This window comes from Schistocerca americana, chromosome 2 (assembly GCF_021461395.2).
Source record: "Schistocerca americana isolate TAMUIC-IGC-003095 chromosome 2, iqSchAmer2.1, whole genome shotgun sequence".
Classification (NCBI taxonomy): Eukaryota; Metazoa; Arthropoda; class Insecta; order Orthoptera; family Acrididae; genus Schistocerca; species Schistocerca americana.
This window is the reverse complement of record NC_060120.1, coordinates 236,741,086-236,758,637: the sequence shown is the minus strand read 5'-3', so window position 1 is coordinate 236,758,637 and position 17,552 is coordinate 236,741,086. Positions and strand designations below refer to the sequence as shown.

At 37.5% G+C, this 17,552-nt stretch overlaps 1 protein-coding gene across 3 annotated transcripts in view; it reads left to right on the top strand.

The window, feature by feature from the left end:
* LOC124589043 (thioredoxin domain-containing protein 11) overlaps nucleotides 1-17,552 on the top strand; it is a 144,298-nt gene that overhangs the window by 41,800 nt on the left and 84,946 nt on the right. For all 3 annotated transcript variants that reach the window (XM_047131521.1, XM_047131524.1, XM_047131523.1), the window contains exon 4: nucleotides 13,973-14,176. In XM_047131521.1, coding sequence (XP_046987477.1) covers nucleotides 13,973-14,176 — 204 coding nt within the window. The remainder of the gene's footprint in view (nucleotides 1-13,972; nucleotides 14,177-17,552) is intronic.

The following is a 17,552-nucleotide window of genomic DNA, read 5'->3' as shown; positions in this document are numbered from 1 at the left end:
CAGTTTTGCTGTAACTATGATATTGCTATTGTCCACTGTTTCTGCCCTCTCATGCATTGGTGGCCCATATAATAAATAAATAAATAAATAAAATAATAAAAAAAATTTACATTCTTCCCTCCCGCCCTTCAAGTACATAATACATCCAGTCCTTTATGCTTGTGATATATAGTGTTTTGATGTGATAAATAGTTATTGTTGCTAGTAAATAGAATTTTAATTTGTTTTTTTATTTGTCTGTGTGAAAGACTGTAACAAACAACATCTTAATGGGTAGCATGGGAGTGGCATTTTGTAATGTTATGTACAACAATATTGTGGTTTTTATAATATTGTTTTGAGACAAAACTTCGTTTCGTTGTTATCATATCTTATCGACTATGCTGTGCTATCTAATTTTAAAGCTCTAAAAAATGTGTACCAATCTTTTTGCTTGTATACCAGTGTTCGGTTTGTATTTATATTTCAACTAGAGACTAGTATTGTTAAGACTGCACAGTGGTGCCATCTAGTGCCTGTTATTGTACATTATGTAGGTCTTGTTTTGTTTCTTGTGTTTCTATACTACATTCATACCCTCTAGTGACAGAATGGGTTAACAAACAAATAGAACAATGTTATGTTAGCAAGTTAGTAGTGTGTCAGTCCTACATTAAAGTACATTGTGTTTTGAGATTCTTTTTTCTGAACATAGTAAAATTATGTGCTGCATTCCATACGGAAGCTTGCTGTGCTTGATACACCTACGGTGGGGCTATTACATGTGTTTTCTCATGGGTGTTTACATCATATCAATGATTAAATATACATATTTGTGTTTAATTTTCAGGCTTGTGAATTTATATCAGCCATACAATTGTCCAACAGAACACATAGCAAGAATTCTTGGCAGTTTTTACCCTGGCGTAGTTTTTATCTATTCTACATTTGGACATGGAATTAACATTTGGGCAAGCATGGGCATAACTTGTAGTGGCTTGGTTGTGCCACCATTGCCTCGGTTGCCTTTTCTCGTTATTCCTTGTAATTTTTGTAAGATGTATGGTCATAATTCCCATTGTATATTCTCCAAGTGATGTTTTACATTTGAAATGACGTTGTTGTTGTTGTTGTTGTTGTTGTTGTTGTGGTCTTCAGTCCTGAGACTGGTTTGATGCAGCTCTCCATTCTACTCTATCCTGTGCAAGCTTTTTCATCTCCCAGTAGCTACTGCAACCTACATCCTTCTGAATCTGCTTAGTGTATTCATCTCTTGGTCTCCCTCTACGATTTTACCCTCCACGCTGCCCTCCAATACTAAATTGGTGATCCCTTGATGCCTCAGAACATGTCCTACCAACCGATCCCTTCTTCTGGTCAAGTTGTGCCACAAACTTCTCTTCTCCCCAATCCTATTCAATACTTCCTCATTAGTTATGTGATCTACCCATCTAATCTTCAGCATTCTTCTGTAGCACCACATTTCGAAAGCTTCTATTCTCTTCTTGTCAAAACTATTTATCGTCCATGTTTCACTTCCATACATGGCTACACTCCATACGAATACTTTCAGAAATGACTTCCTGACACTTAAATCAATACTGGATGTTAACAAATTTCTCTTCTTCAGAAACGCTTTCCTTGCCATTGCCAGCCTACATTTTATATCCTCTCTACTTCGACCATCATCAGTTATTTTGCTCCCCAAATAGCAAAACTCCTTTACTACTTTAAGTGCCTCATTTCCTAATCTAATTCCCTCAGCATCACCCGACTTAATTAGACTACATTTCATTATCCTCGTTTTGCTTTTGTTGATGTTCATCTTATATCCTCCTTTCAAGACACTGTCCATTCCATTCAACTGCTCTTGCAAGTCCTTTGCTGTCTCTGACAGAATTACAATGTCATCGGCGAACCTCAAAGTTTTTATTTCTTCTCCATGAATTTTAATACCTACTCCGAATTTTTCTTTTGTTTCCTTTACTGCTTGCTCAATATACAGATTGAACAACATCGGGGAGAGGCTACAACCCTGTCTTACTCCCTTCCCAACCACTGCTTCCCTTTCATATCCCTCGACTCTTATAACTGCCATCTGGTTTCTGTACAAATTGTAAATAGCCTTTCGCTCCCTGTATTTTACCTTTAGAATTTGAAAGAGAGTATTCCAGTCAACATTGTCAAAAGCTTTCTCTAAGTCTACAAATGCTAGAAACGTAGGTTCGCCTTTCCTTAATCTTTCTTCTAAGATAAGTCGTAAGGTCAGTTCTTTGAAACTGATAATGTAGCCTCCTATTTTTAAAAAAAAATGAAAAAATTATATGTACTTTGACTATGGCTTCACTACTGTAGTGTCAAATAAACATTTAAGTTATAAAGTTATACTTTGGTCACACTCCTTACGACAGTTATGTCAGAATATAGAATCATCAACATTTGTCCACTCACAATACCATATTTCCTTTTGTACTTGAAATGCTGGCCTATGAACCAATATCTTTGTTAAATTACTTTCCTCTATAGGCTTGTCTGAATATTTAGGCCTAGTTGAATGTCACTCATTATGTTTCTTATAACTTCCCCAAATGCTATTATATTAATGAGAGTCCAGCTGTTCAAGTGCTGGCTTCTCTTGAGTGCTTGACGACCAGTATTTCTTACTGCGTTTCTCTTGGAAATCATTCCAAGAAGTTAACTCCTCAGAATGTGCTCTACCCCTTTATACAGCATACTCTTCTATGTAAAAGAGAAGAAAATCTATATTGCTGGTGTCTTCTCATCTGCTAATTAGTGATCTATAAAATATTCTTATAAGCTGTGTAGGCAAATCTTCCCTTCTGGTTTAAATTTCAGAAATTATTTTTAATTTTGTCCCATGTACCAGAAAAAGTTCTTCTAGTTACTGAAATGGGAACCTACAGTTTACATCAAGTTTCTTGCTCTTAAACTCATCTTAGTTTTGCTTACTCTTCCCAGTTTTTGACACCCCGCCTCTGTCTTCTGTGTCAGGAGGTGTAGTGACAAATGACTCAAACTGTCTTGTACCTTTTGTTCATTGAAATCACTTCCTTATTTCTCCAATGTCGCAGAAATGGAATCTGAGATTGCTGCCTCATGTAACTCTTTATTTTGTTCTAAAATATTAAGACTTACAGTTGTGTTTGTTTAGTACCTCCAGGAATTTTTGTTTCATAAACTCCTTAATTTTTGTAACATCTTATTGACTTCTTTTAATTGTTCATTTACTTCATTGCTCACCATCAACTAAATAATTATTTCACAATCTAATTTCCCTCCTAAACTTTGTCGTAGATTCAATTCATTTGTTTTCACTAATTTTTACTTTTTCCCTGACTTGAGTCAACAATATGCTCTTCTAACTTAATGACTTGCTGAGCTATTTTAGTGTTTTAGTATCCAATTTGATATTCAGTTCATTTTTAACAGCCCTCCAAAGTGTTTATTTCAGTAGTAGGTGTCTCAAATTGAACACTCTGCATATTTGAATTAATGTTAACGTTTTATACTGTCTGTTCCATCTGCTCATTTCAATCAACATTGTTTTGCACTACTCTGCTTTTGAATCAACACTTAACTGTCCCATTTGAGAAAGTCTTTCCTTCTCCTTCCGTCTGGTAAGTCGCCCTTGACCCAGGGCTCTGGGTGACTTGTCTAAACTGTGCCACTTTCCTTAGACCCCTCTAATCCTTTTCCTTCACCCCTCTTCCTTCCCCTTCAACTCTTCTGACAGAAGAGGGAGCCACTGGCTCCGAAAGCCTGTAAAAGTTAAATCCTTTTGTGTGTGTGTTCCCCTGTCGCCGCTTGGTGAGTAGATTTTATCTATCCATTTACATTTTATTTGAGAAAGTAGGTTAGAAATACACTTAATATTTCTTCCATCCAACCAGTGTAATAATAAAGCTTGAACAACAGTTGCTTGGTTCACAACAGTTGCTAGCACTTTTGTAGAAAATTACACTGATACTTAACTCAGTCTTCGATTGACCCATAATGTAACAATATTTAAAAATTTTTTTGGGCATAACTGTGCTCATCAGGGTCCATCAGGCAGCTCGCGGCATTGTGATGTAACATACACTGCACCACCACAGCTTGGTGACGTCATGATGTGAGCAACTGCCACTTGAACGGCTAGCTACAGCGGAGTCATGGGCCATCTGTTGAAAACAGTCACTGTCCATAAAAACTACAGGCCACCTATCTTCTGGCTCACTGTCTTAATAATCTTCTTTGTTCAATATAACACTGTCAGTTTTAATTTATCAATTTTTGAAAATATAATAAATAGATAAAAAGATCTACTCACTAAGTGGCAGCAGGAAAACACACTTATAAAAAATATGACAGTGTGCAAGCTTTCAGAGCCAGTGGCTCCTTCTTCTGTAAAAAGGGGTTAAGGGAAAGGAAGAAGGATGGAGGAAAAGGACAGGCGAGGTTTAGGAAAAGGAGCAGAGTTCAGAAAAGTCACCCAGAACACTGTGTCAGGGGAGACTTACCAGACTTCCTTCTCATCCTGTCAGGTAAGTCTTCCCTGACCCAGGGTTCTGTGCAACTTTTCTTTCCTTCTCATCCCACCTGGTAAGTCTCCCCTGACCTAGGTTTCTGAGTGGCTTTTCCAAACTCTACCCCTTTTCCTTCATGCCTCTTCCTTCCTCTTCAACTCTACTATCAGAAGAAGGAGCCGCTGGCTCCAAAAGCTTGCAAACTGTAATACATTTTATATGTGTGTTCTCCTGCCACCACTTGGTGAGTAGAACTCTTATTTATCCATTATATTGTCAATGTGAGATGCTTACAACAGATTTGCCAACAAAACTTTGTGTCAAAACCTGTCAGAAAATCAAAAGAGATTCTGGTCATATGTGAAATATATTAGTGGCAAGAACCAATCAGTGCCTTCTCTGCATGATAGCAATATTGGTACTATCAAGTAAAGTGCTGCAAAAGGAGAGTTACTAAACACACCCTTCTGAAATGCCTTCACAAAGGAAGATGAAGTAAATGTTCCAGAATTCGAACAGCTGCCAACATGAGTAACTTAGAAGTAAATATTCTTGGAGAAGTGAAGCAAGTCTTCTGGTCCAGATTGTATACCAGTTAGGTTCCTTTCAGAGTAAGCTGATGCGTTAGCTCCATACTTAACAATCATATACAACTGTTCACGCAACAAAAGATCCGTAACCAAAGACTGGAAAGTTGCACACATCACACCAATATTCCGAAAGGTAGTAGGAGTAATCCACTTAATTACAGGCCCATATCATTAACGTCGATATGCAGCAGGGTTGTGGAACATATATTGTGTTCAAACATAATGAATTACCTCGAAGAAAACCGTCTATTGATACACAGTCAACATGGGTTTAGAAAACGTCATTCTTGTGAAACACAACTAGCTCTTTATTCACATGAAGTGTTGAGTGCTATTGACAAGGGATTTCAGATCAATTCTGTATTTCTGGATGGCTTTTGATACTGTACCACACAAGCATCTTGTAGTGAAATTGCATGCTTATGGAGTAGCGTCTCAGTTATGTGTCTGCATTTGTGATTTCCTGTCAGAGAGGTCACAGTTTGTAGTAATTGACAGAAAGTCATTGAGTAAAACAGAAGTGATTTCTGGCATTTCCCAAGGTAATGTTATAGGCGCTTTGCTGTTCCTTATCTATATAAACGATTTGGGAGACAATCTGAGCAGCTGCCTTAGGTTGTTTGCAGATGTTACTGTCATTTATCGACTAATAAAGTCATCAGAAGATCAAAACAAATTGGAAAATGATTTAGAAAAGATATCTGAATGGTGCGAAAATTGGCAGTTGACCCTAAATAAATAAAAGTGTGAGATCATGCTTATTAGTGCTAAAAGGAATTCATTAAACTTTGGTTACAATAAGTGAGTCAAACCTAAAGGCTGTAAATTCAACTAAATACCTAGGAAGTACACTTACGAACAACTTAAATTGGAATGAACACGTGGAAAATGTTGTGGGGAAGGCTAACCAAAGACTGTGTTTTATTGGCAGGACATGTAGAAAATGTAACAGTTTTACTAAGGAGACTGCCTACACTACACTTGTCCGTCTTCTTTTACGGCATGGTGTGGGATCCTTACCAGATAGGACTGACGGAGTACATCGAAAAAGTTCAAAGAAGGGCAGCATGTTTTATATTATTGCGAAATATGGGAGAGAGTGTCACAGAAATGATACAGGATTTGGGCTGGGCACCATTAAAAGAAAGGCGTTTTTCATTGCGACAGAATCTTCTCACGAAATTCCAATCACCAACATTCTCCTCCGAATGCGAAAATATTTTGTTGACACCAACCTACATAGGGAGCAATGATCACCATGATACAATAAGGGAAATCAGAGCTCGTACAGAAAGATGTAGATGTTCGTTCTTTCCATATGCTTCACAAAATTGGAATAATAGAGAATTGTGAAGGTGGTTTGATGAACCCTGTGCCAGGCATTTAAATGTGATTTGTAGAGTCACCATGTAGATGCAGATGTAGATGAAATTTTAATTGTAGTTCATCAGCAATAAATTCTTTTTTTTTTTTTTTTTTTTTTTAATATTTGATTTTCAATACATGTTTTTACCTGCCCACCTCTTATGGCTCAATTATTTATTTGGTTGTTAAGAGCAGCTGACTATTTCTCTGCAATTATTCAGTCATAATGGTTTATTCTTCTCAAATAATTCCATTTGGTAGTTGTTTCTATCACTATTTCAATTTACATGTTTCTTTCAGAAATAATTAGCCCTGCGTCCTGTCCCAAATTTAGTGTCTCAGTTGGGTTGGATGTACTTGATTCAGCAGGGATTTAATGTTGTTCTGCCTTTCTTCTTATTTTATTTGAGCATTTCCTTTGATGTGGTGGTCGTAGTCTTGATCTCCTCATTGCTCTATCCTTGCTGGAAGGAATTGTAATACTGCAATGTCTACTTTACTTGAATATGAGGAGTACCTGAATTGTGTACAGTAACCTTCAGATAACATGAAGCGTCCAGTCAGGATGTCCAGTTCAGAACCACTTCATATAATATAGGTTGAAAATATTGCAAATATAGGTTGAAAATATTGCTTCAGTTAGCAAACACAGAGCCCACTGCACTCTGTACTCACTGGTGATACGTCGTGTCCTGTACTCATCCACCGTGTCGATTGTGGTCATAGCACAAAGTTATGACACCTTATGATGGGCATTTAAGAGCTCTAAACCAGTGAAAAATGAGAAGAACCTTACAACTGATGCGGGTGCTTTCAACCTCTGCTATAATGCTTTTTTTGTGAATGTTCCACCAGCAGGATTGTTTTCACTTCATACAAGTTTAGACATAGAATGATGCATTCGGAGTCACAGTCCAATTAATATTTCATTTGTTTGAATTTCATCACTGCCATTTTAAATGCTATATTTATATATGTTGATGATGTCACACTTGTCCAGTGTAGGTTGACGATACAAAGAGTTCATACTTTGGCATCTGTGTAGGTACTTCCATTTGTGAAGTTACTGCAATCGCTATTCCGTCTTGAAAACATACATTGTCCCTCAGCATGATTCTCCACATGCAAATAAAACAATAAATCTACACAATAATTTGTTTTATGGTTTGTATGTTTGCACATCTCATCCTTTGGTAAGAATACATAGGGACTCGCATCTCTTTTCTGGAGCAGTATGTAACATCACAACGTCAAAACTGCATGGTTATCATTTCCAGTCTCAAAATCTCAGTGTTGCAGTACATATTAAAGACAAGTATGTTGCCAGAAATAAAAGGCCAACTGTCAGTTTTAATACTCGTGCGACATCAGTCAAGTTTCTTGTTCCACATATAATTCGATTTCATTAATGTTGGTGCTGCTCGCAGTGTGGCTTCAGTTGTCTGAGACTGCAGATGTGTGTGTGTGTGTGTGTGTGTGTGTGTGTGTGTGTGTGTTGCTGACAAAGGCCTTATAATTGTGTGAATCTTTTTGTTGTGCCTATCACGACTCAGCATCTCTGCTATATGGTGAGTAACAACTTTCCTTCTCTAATATGGTTTCATTAATGTTACATGATAAGCACTGAAATTGCACAGTACTGTACATCACAAGACTTTATACAAAGTGCCTGACTCACTGACTTTCAGTGACAATGCACGTTAATAATAAATGTTCAGATTTTCATAAAATATGACTCAGATGTTGTTCGATTTCATAGAATATTTACTATTTACACTTCTTTGAAGGTGTCCTGACGATCTCATTTTTGAGACATTTGTATTCCTTTTTGCCTGCTTCATTCACTGCATTTTTATATTTTCTCCTTTCATCAATTAAATTCAATATCTCTTCTGTTAACCCTTGTTTTTTTACCTACTTGATCCTCTGCTGCCTTCACTACTTTATCCCTCAGAGCTACCCATTCTTCTTCTACTGTATTTCTTCCCCCATTCCTGACAATTGTTCCCTTATGCTCTCCCTGAAACTCTGTACAACCTCTGGTTTAGTCAGTTTATCCAGGTCCTATCTCCTTAAATTCCCACCTTTTTGCAGATTCTTCAGTCTTAATCTACATTCATAACCAATAGCCCCTAGAAATGTCTTACAATTTAAAACCTGGTTCCTAAATCTCTGTCTTATCATTATATGTTGTTGTTGTTGTTGTTGTTGTTGTTGTAGTTGTTGTAGTCTTCAATCCTGAGACTGGTTTGATGCAGCTCTCCATGCTACTCTATCCTGTGCAAGCTTCTTCATCTCCCAGTACCTACTGCAGCCTACATCCTTCTGAATCTGCTTAGTGTATCTCTTGGTCTCCCTCTACGATTTTTACCCTCCACGCTGCCCTCCAGTACCAAATTGGTGATCCCTTGATGCCTCAGAACATGTCCTACCAACCGATCCCTTCTTCTAGTCAAGTTGTGCCACAAACTCCTCTTCTTGCCAATTCTATTCAGTACCTCCTCGTTAGTTTTGCGATCTACCCATCTAATCTTCAGCATTCTTCTGTAGCACCACATTTCGAAAGCTTCTATTCTCTTCTTGTCTAAACTATTTATCCTCCATGTTTCACTTCCATACATGGCTACACTCCATACAAATACTTTCAGAAACTACTTCCTGACACTTAAATCAATACTCAATGTTAACAAATTTCTCTTCTCCAGAAACGCTTTCCTTGCCATTGCCAGTCTAAATTTTATATCCTCTCTACTTCGGCCATCATCAGTTATTTTGCTTCCCTAATAGCAAAACTCTTTTACTACTTTAAGTGTCTCATTTCCTAATCTAATTCCCCCAGCATCAGCCGACTTAATTCGACTACATTCCATTATCCTAGTTTTGCTTTTGTTGATGTTCATCTTATACCCTCCTTTCAAGACACTGTCCATTCCGTTCAACTGCTCTTGCAAGTCCTTTGCTGTCTCTGACAGAATTACAATGTCATCGGCAAACCTCAAAGTTTTTATTTCTTCTCCATGGATTTTAATACCTACTCCGAACTTTTCTTTTGTTTCCTTTACTGCTTGCTCAATATACAGATTGAATAACATCGGGGAGAGGCTACAACCCTGTCTCACTCCCTCCTCAACCACTGCTTCCCTTTCATGGCCCTCGACTTGTATAACTGCCATCTGGTTTCTGTACAAATCGTAAATAGCCTTTCGCTCCTTGTATTTTACCCCTGCCATCTTCAGAATTTGAAAGAAAGTATTCAAGTCAACATTGTCAAAAGCTTTCTCCAAGTCTACAAATGCTAGAAATGTGGGGTTTGCCTTTCCTTAATCTAGCTTCTAAGATAAGTCGTAGGGTCAGTATTGCCTCACATGTTCCAATATTTCTACGGAATCCAAACTGATCTTCCCCGAGGTCAGCTTCTACCAGTTTTTCCATTCGTCTGTAAAGAATTCGCTTTAGTATTTTGCAGCTGTGCCTTATTAAACATATAGTTCAGTAATCTTCACATCTGTCAATACCTGCTTTCTTTGGGATTGGAATTACTATATTCTTCTTGAAGTCTGAGGGAATTTCACCTGTCTCTTACATCTTGCTCACCAGATGGTAAAGTTTTGTTAGACCTGGCTCTCCCAAGGCTGTCAGTAGTTCTAATGGAATGTTGTCTACTCCCAGGGCCTTGTTTTGACTTAGGTCTTTCAGTGCTCTGTCAAACTCTTCACGCAGTATCATATCTCCCATTTCATCTTCATCTACCTCCTCTTCCATTTCCATAATATTGTCCTCAAGAACATTGCCCCTGTATAGACCCTCTATATACTCCTTCCACCTTTCTGCTTTCCCTTCTTTGCTTAGAACTGGGTTTCCATCTGAGCTCTTGATATTCATGCAAGTGGTTCTCTTTTCTCCGAAGGTCTCTTTTTCTTATCCCTTGTGAGATAAGCCTCTACATCCTTACATTTGTCCTCTAGCCATCGCTGCTTAGCCATTTTGCACTTCCTGTCGATCTCATTTTTGAGACGTTTGTATTCCTTTTTGCCTACTTCATTTACTGCATTTTTATATTTTCTCCTATCATCAGTTAAATTCAGTATCTCTTCTGTTACCCAAGGATTTCTATTAGCCCTCGTCTTTTTGCCTACTTGATCCTCTGCTGCCTTCACTATTTCATTCCTCAAAGCTACCCATTCTTCTTCTACTGTATATCTTTCCCCCATTCCTTTCAATTGTTCCCTTATGCTCTCCCTGAAACTCTGTACAACCTCTCGTTTAGTCAGTTTATCCAGGTCCCATCTCCTTCAATTCCCACCTCTTTGCAGTTTTGCAGTTAATCTACAGTTCATAACCAATAGATTGTGGTCAGAGTTCGCATCTGCCCCTGAAAATGTCTTAAAATTTAAAACCTGGTTCCTAAATCTCTGTCTTACCATTATATGATCTATCTGATACCTTCTAGTATCTCCAGGGTTCTTCCATGTATACAACCGTCTTTCATGATTCTTGAACCAAGTGTTAGCTATGATTAAGCTATGCTCTGTGCAAAATTCTACCAGGCGGCTTCCTCTTTCATTTCTTAGCCCCAATCCATAATCACCTACTACGTTTCCTTCTCTTCCTTTCCCTACTGTCACCCATGACTTTTAAATTTTCATCTCCCTTCACTACCTGAATAATTTCTTTTATCTCATCATACATTTCATCAACTTCTTCATCATCTGCAGAGCTAGTTGGCATATAAACTTGTACTACTGTAGTAGGTGTGGGCTTCGTGTCTATTTTGGCCACAATAATTCATTCACTATGCTGTTTGTAGTAGCTTACCCGCACTCCTATTTTTTTATTCATTATTAAACCTACTCCTGCATTACCCCTATTTGATTTTGTATTTATAACCCTGTATTCACCTGACCAAAAGTCTTGTTCCTCCTGCCACCGAACTTCACTAATTCCCACTATATCTAACTTTAACCTGTCCATTTCACTTTTTAAATTTTCTAACCTACCTGCCCGATTAAGGGAAATGACATTCCACGCTCTGATCCATAGAACGCCGGTTTGCTTTCTCTCGATAACGACGTCCTCTTGAGTAGCCCCGCTAGAGATCCGAATGGGGGACTATTTTACCTCCAGAATATTTTACCCAAGAGGACGCCATCATCATTTAATCATACAGTAAAGCTGCATGCCCTCGGGAAAAATTATGGCTGTAGTTTCCCCTTGCTTTCAGCCGTTCGCAGTACCACAACAGCAAGGCCGTTTTGGTTAGTGTTACAGGGCCAGATCAGTTAATCATCCAGACTGTTGCCCCTCCAATCACTGAAAAGGCTGCTGCCCCTCTTCAGGAACCACATGTTTGTCTGGCCTCTCAACAGATACCCCTCCGTTGTGGTTGCACCTACGGTACGGTTATCTGTATCGTTGAGGACCACAAGCCTCCGCACCAACGCCAAGGTCCATAGTTCATTGGAGTGGGGGGGGGATATATGAGGCTGGAAGACCACCTTGGCTGGAGATTTCTTCACTGTGTCGGCAAGGAGGAAGACTCAATAGATGATATACATAGTGTGTAATGATGACCTTATGAAACAGTTTTGTTTTTTCCTGCAGCACTGAGTACCCTGTTTTTACTGGCACTGTTCACCAACACTTGATGCTGCAACATCAGTTTGCTGCTTTACACTCCTGGGCAGTTTCAGAATCCGGGGCAGTGGTGCAAACCTTCTGCAGAGAGGGAACTGATAGTTTCGACACCATGGTATGGGTCATCCTTGTCTCACTGTAATGTGACTACCACACCCATACTCAAAGAACCTGCATAGCATGTCAAGACTTTTCTTTAGACGTAACAGATTTATAATGATGGTTCAGAATTTCTGATATTCAGGAGACAACAGTCACAATACTGCAGGAAGACAAAATATAAATTACAAGAAATTATCCTAGCTTCTGGAACTATCAGTTCATTCTCAAAGAATAGATAGGAAGAATAGAAATGAGGGACAGACCACAGAGACTTCCTTTGAATGAGAGGGACATAGGTGTTGTAAAGATGAGAGCTGACAAAAATGAAAGGGGAGACATCAGAAAAAGAATAATGCCAAAGGCGGTTAAAGAATGAAAAGTTAAGATGGTTTAGGAGGAAGAGAAGTGAAATGAATAGTGCAATTAAGAAGCAAGAGGAAAAAGAGATGCAGGAAAAAAAGTTAAAAAGAGGGGAGCGGAGAGTAAACATGGAAAAGTATGAAGCAATTAAGCAGTTGATTTAAGATGGTGATATGTATAGTATGACATTATTTTATTACTTGTAAAACAGTACAAAATAAACAAATTGTTCTAATTAGGAATAGTTCACTATGCGTGCCCACATTCAAAAAGGGACAATGCAAATTATGTGAAAAGAGGAATATTATCAGGTGAATTGGTATGTTTCACATTCCTGTTTAAGTTTAAGAATCATTGGGTACCATTAAAAATTCCCTCTCTTGGTTATCACATTTCATTAAAATTGCAAAGTTTTGTCATCAATCAACTAGCTGTTGCATACAAATGCTTAACTATTCCTGCGCATACAAAAGTATAAAAAAAAATAAAGCTCACAAAAATGTAACCAAGTCAATAAACAAATGAAAACCTAGTTAACAAGTAAATAAGAAAACGTCACACGTGGACATGTAATCACTGCATCAATACAAACACTGTAACCATTGGGAGAGGGGAAAGAAAATTAACAGCAGCATATTCTGTAGTACACAGTTAACTGCTGGACAGCATGTGGTATCACATACACTTGAAATGGTAACAGTATTGTCATATATGAGGCAGATTTTTTTCTGTAAACTCCTCTTTAAAGGCCTTGGTGGTCCCTCAAAGATCTGGTGGTGTGCCCTCCTATAACTTGTGAATTTTTTAATAAAAATCTTTTATGATAATTTTTGTGACCAGGCTATTCATATTGTGTTGAATGTATTTCTAAAGAAGTCTCAGAATATATATTACTACAAATTTGAATTTGTAATTTTGCCCATGTTGTTTTTAGGCCACAAAGTTTTAAAAATTCCTGCATAAAAGGGTATAAAATGTGTAATATCTGTTAGCAGTTCCTAGGACTCAATTTAGCATTCAAGCTACTCCATTAATGTGATTATAACCTTACATGGTAATCAGTACTGTTATTGTCTTCTTTGTATTGTCTGGAAGCAATAGCATGTCTTAAAATGCAATAGTACATCTTAAAATTTTTTCATCATCAAGAATTTGTTATTACCAAGTGTCATTCATGTACTGTACTCTACACAGGAAGGAGGTAATCTAAACTGTAAAAGTCAAAAATAATGAGGAATACAACTGCCCCCTCATAAAAAGTAAGTTGCTCATACCAAGAAAGTTGAAAAATTAATGTATGAAGACTTGAAGTTGATTTGTTAGCTAAGTACCCCATTACTTAAGGCCAAAAAATTGACTTATATTTTATCTGTCATAAAAAATTAATTACCTAATTGAATTTTAAATGTTTTTCAGGCTGTCGTGGTTGGGTACTTTAACTTCTTGGGCTGCTTGGGGGCACCAGGCTATCATACTTTTTACATGACTGCTCTGAAATACTTGGAACATGATTCACAAAGGGAAGTAGCATTTGCAGTGGTAACAAATGCTAATGCAGCAGCTGTATTGGGTGTTGAAATTCTTCCTGCAGTCAGTCTTCACCTCTGGAATGAGACCAAGGTACAAATTAACACTAGGGTAGTGTGATAACATCTTGACACTGTATTATTAATTATCTGGATTTTTATATTGAAGAATCTCTTGCTTAAAACAATTCATTTTATTCCACTGTTTTTCAGTTTTAACCTAAAGTCTCAGAACCATGTTATTTCCTCCTTTGTCAAAAACCCTGTTTTCACATGCACTTTTATTCAGTGTTGTTTGAAGAGCCCCTTCTTGAGCTTAACTGTATCTATAACAGATAGCTTAATTGTTTGTGTTATGAGTTTTTTAGAAGTGAAACATTATTTCCTGTGAATTCTAACAGATTCTACATATTACTAGAGGCAGTCACATTTATTGAAATGCACTTACATATCAGAAATTGGAATTTCAACACTGATTACATACACAACAAAAAAGTCACTAAATATTTATTATTCACAGCCACAAGTGCACTGTTGGTATCTTGGTCTATGAAAGGTTCAATCGCAAGAAAAGCATGTAGAGCAGTGAGAAAGATAGTAGATGGAAGATCTAACAACCCTACCACAACAACGGTCAAAATTTAATTATAATTGTAGTGCTGCTCACGCTGCTAAATATTGCATTTTCGAGCAACAACAAAGTTATATTATGTGGCAGGTATCATTAGAGCACAGTTAATAAAGTCATTTCTTGAAATAATGGATAAATTAGGCACTCATCTTTTCGTGTTTCCCAAGCTGGTCTCGCTGGTCTCGTTGTGAACTCATGGCTCAATCGTTGAAAATCTAGGTGGTGATGATTCCAAGCTCGGATGCAAAGAGGCCTAGGTGTTATTCTGCAATATTCAAAAGTTTTATAGATGTGTTTCATAAACCATTCTTGAAGATTAAACTTTTGCAAGTTAGAACAATGGAGATGTAAAAAAGTAATCAGCACTCCGAATTTAAGTTACACTCCTTTTTTATTACTTTTGTTGCAACAGCACTTCACAATATAAAACATACTTGAAAATATCTCCTTCACTGTTAAGTTCACATTTCATAAACTGACTACAATTTGCGTCTTTTCAACATGACGCCCAAGACTTGACTCTCTAATAATCGCTTATGTGCCCAAAAATCAGAGTTACAAGTACGTCAAAGATCATAGTGACAAAAGAAAGAATACACATAAGAATAATATCATTGCAATATATACATATCGATGTATCAAAGTACCTCTACATTAATTAAATCAAATCTAAATGTTGTCAGAGAAATATGTTAACTATTTTACAGAAACACAGTGGAATATTGCTGGTATCGAGAGGTTGAGGTGAGGTGCCGTAATGGTTGCGTAATTAAAGTACCATTACAAAGAGCAAGTTACTTGGAACACGACCTGCAGAGAGAACCCCCCACATGCACTTTAGGATTAAAAGAGGAAGATAAGTTAGCACTTAATATTATGATGACAGTGAGTTCATTACAGACAGAGAATGGTTGGATGCCAGTATTGGAAGGAATTTTCTATAATTAGGTTATATAGACCATTCTGGCATGTGTGTGAAATGATCTGGAGCTAAGGCTTTGAAGGCAGCTCTTTCTGAGCAAAGGTCTAGTGTGACTGTGTGGAAGGTTAAAACTGAAACTCCCTGGCAGATTAAAACTGTGTGCTGGACTGGACGCTTGCAAGAATTCCGGGTTCAAGTCCTGGTCCAGTGTACAATTATAATCTGCTAGGAAATTTCGTTTCAATGCACACTCTGCTGCAGAGTGAAAAATTGATTCTGGAAAGTTAAAACTGTTGACAGGCTGTGACCCAAATTCAGAGTTGTGCTCTTTGTAAGCAGTGCATTAATCTATGTTGAGTCGCAGTCTAGCAGATAGTTATGCTCAACACGACTTGTATCCCAAATAGATCAAGAGAATTTAATTTCAAAGTCCAGTATTTACACCATTGTATTCACTGGAAGCATTTAAGAAAAAAATACACTGGGCTGTACAAGGAAGAGTTAGGTGCAGAAATATTGAATAAACTAGCAAAGCCAATTTACAAGTTCAAGACTTACTACATCTGAGTAATAAGACTCTTTTGAAATAAACAATTTAAGGTGGACAGAATATAAGTCAAAGAAAAAGTTGAAAATAATGGACAAAGATAAAAAATAGAGGACATATTAAAGGGAGGAAGGAATTAAGAAACACACTAAGTCTTTCATGATGGATTTGTTGCAATAAATATTATCAGTGCATTTTAATTCTCTCTGAAAATCCAAGCTTTCAACAATATATGCCATTAGCTGCCTCAGAAAGTCACCTCACTGCCAAAAGAATTGATGGCACTCATCCTGATTTCCTCATTGATGACTGAATTTCTGTAGTTTGAAACTTGTGCTAAAACCAAGTCTGCTCGAACAAGATCTTTTGGTTATTTGTAAGATAGTGTTCAGCAACAGCTTTTTTTTTTTTTTTTAGTTTTTCTGTACTTGATGTGATGTTCATTAAAGCTCTGAAAAACTGTTCGAATAGTCTGTCCCATGTAATTACTGCGACAATCACATGGAATATTGTAAAGACTCAGGGCTCTGCGGCCATGACTATCCTTCACAGGATTTTCTGAGGTGACCAAAAGACCATTTTATTCATATGTATGTACATGATTCAACCAATACAGAACAAAGAAGGCATAGCAGCAATACCTATTCTAAGCATAATTGATTCTTGAACCTACAGACTGACCAAATATTTAATGAGCTTAGTGACACGTGTTGTTGCTCAGAATCATGGAGGAGAGGAGAAGGCATGCAAGATATTGATTACACATTAATGCCTGTAGTTTACTTCAGAGTCATCTTTTTCTGTTGACTCTCTTACCATGTGATTGGAATTGTTATGTCTACAATCAGTGTGCTACTTTAATTCGTTAGTGACCAAGGAGACCAACAAATTCATTCACCTTACTCAAAGACAATATCTACATCTACATACGTACTCCGCAAGCCACTGATGGTGTGTGGTGGAGGGTACTCTGTACTGCCACAAGTAGTATCCTTTCCTTTTCCACTCGCAAAAATGGCAAGGGAAAAACAACTGTCCATATGCCTCTGTTTGAGCTGTAATTTCTCTCATCTTCGTATTCCTTATGTGAAACATACATTGACAGCAGTAGAATTGTTCTGCAGTCAGCTTCAAATAACAGTTCACTAAATTTTCTCAATGTTGTTCATTGAAAAGGACATCATCCCCTCTCCGTGAATTCCCATACAAGTTCCCAAAGCATCTCCGTAATACTTGTGTGTTGTTTGTACCTACTGCTAACAGATCTAGCAGCCCACCTCTGAATTGCTTCATTGTATTCCTTTAAGCCAACCTCATGCTGATCCCAAACACTCGAGCAGTTCTCAAGAATAGGTCGCACAAGCATCCCA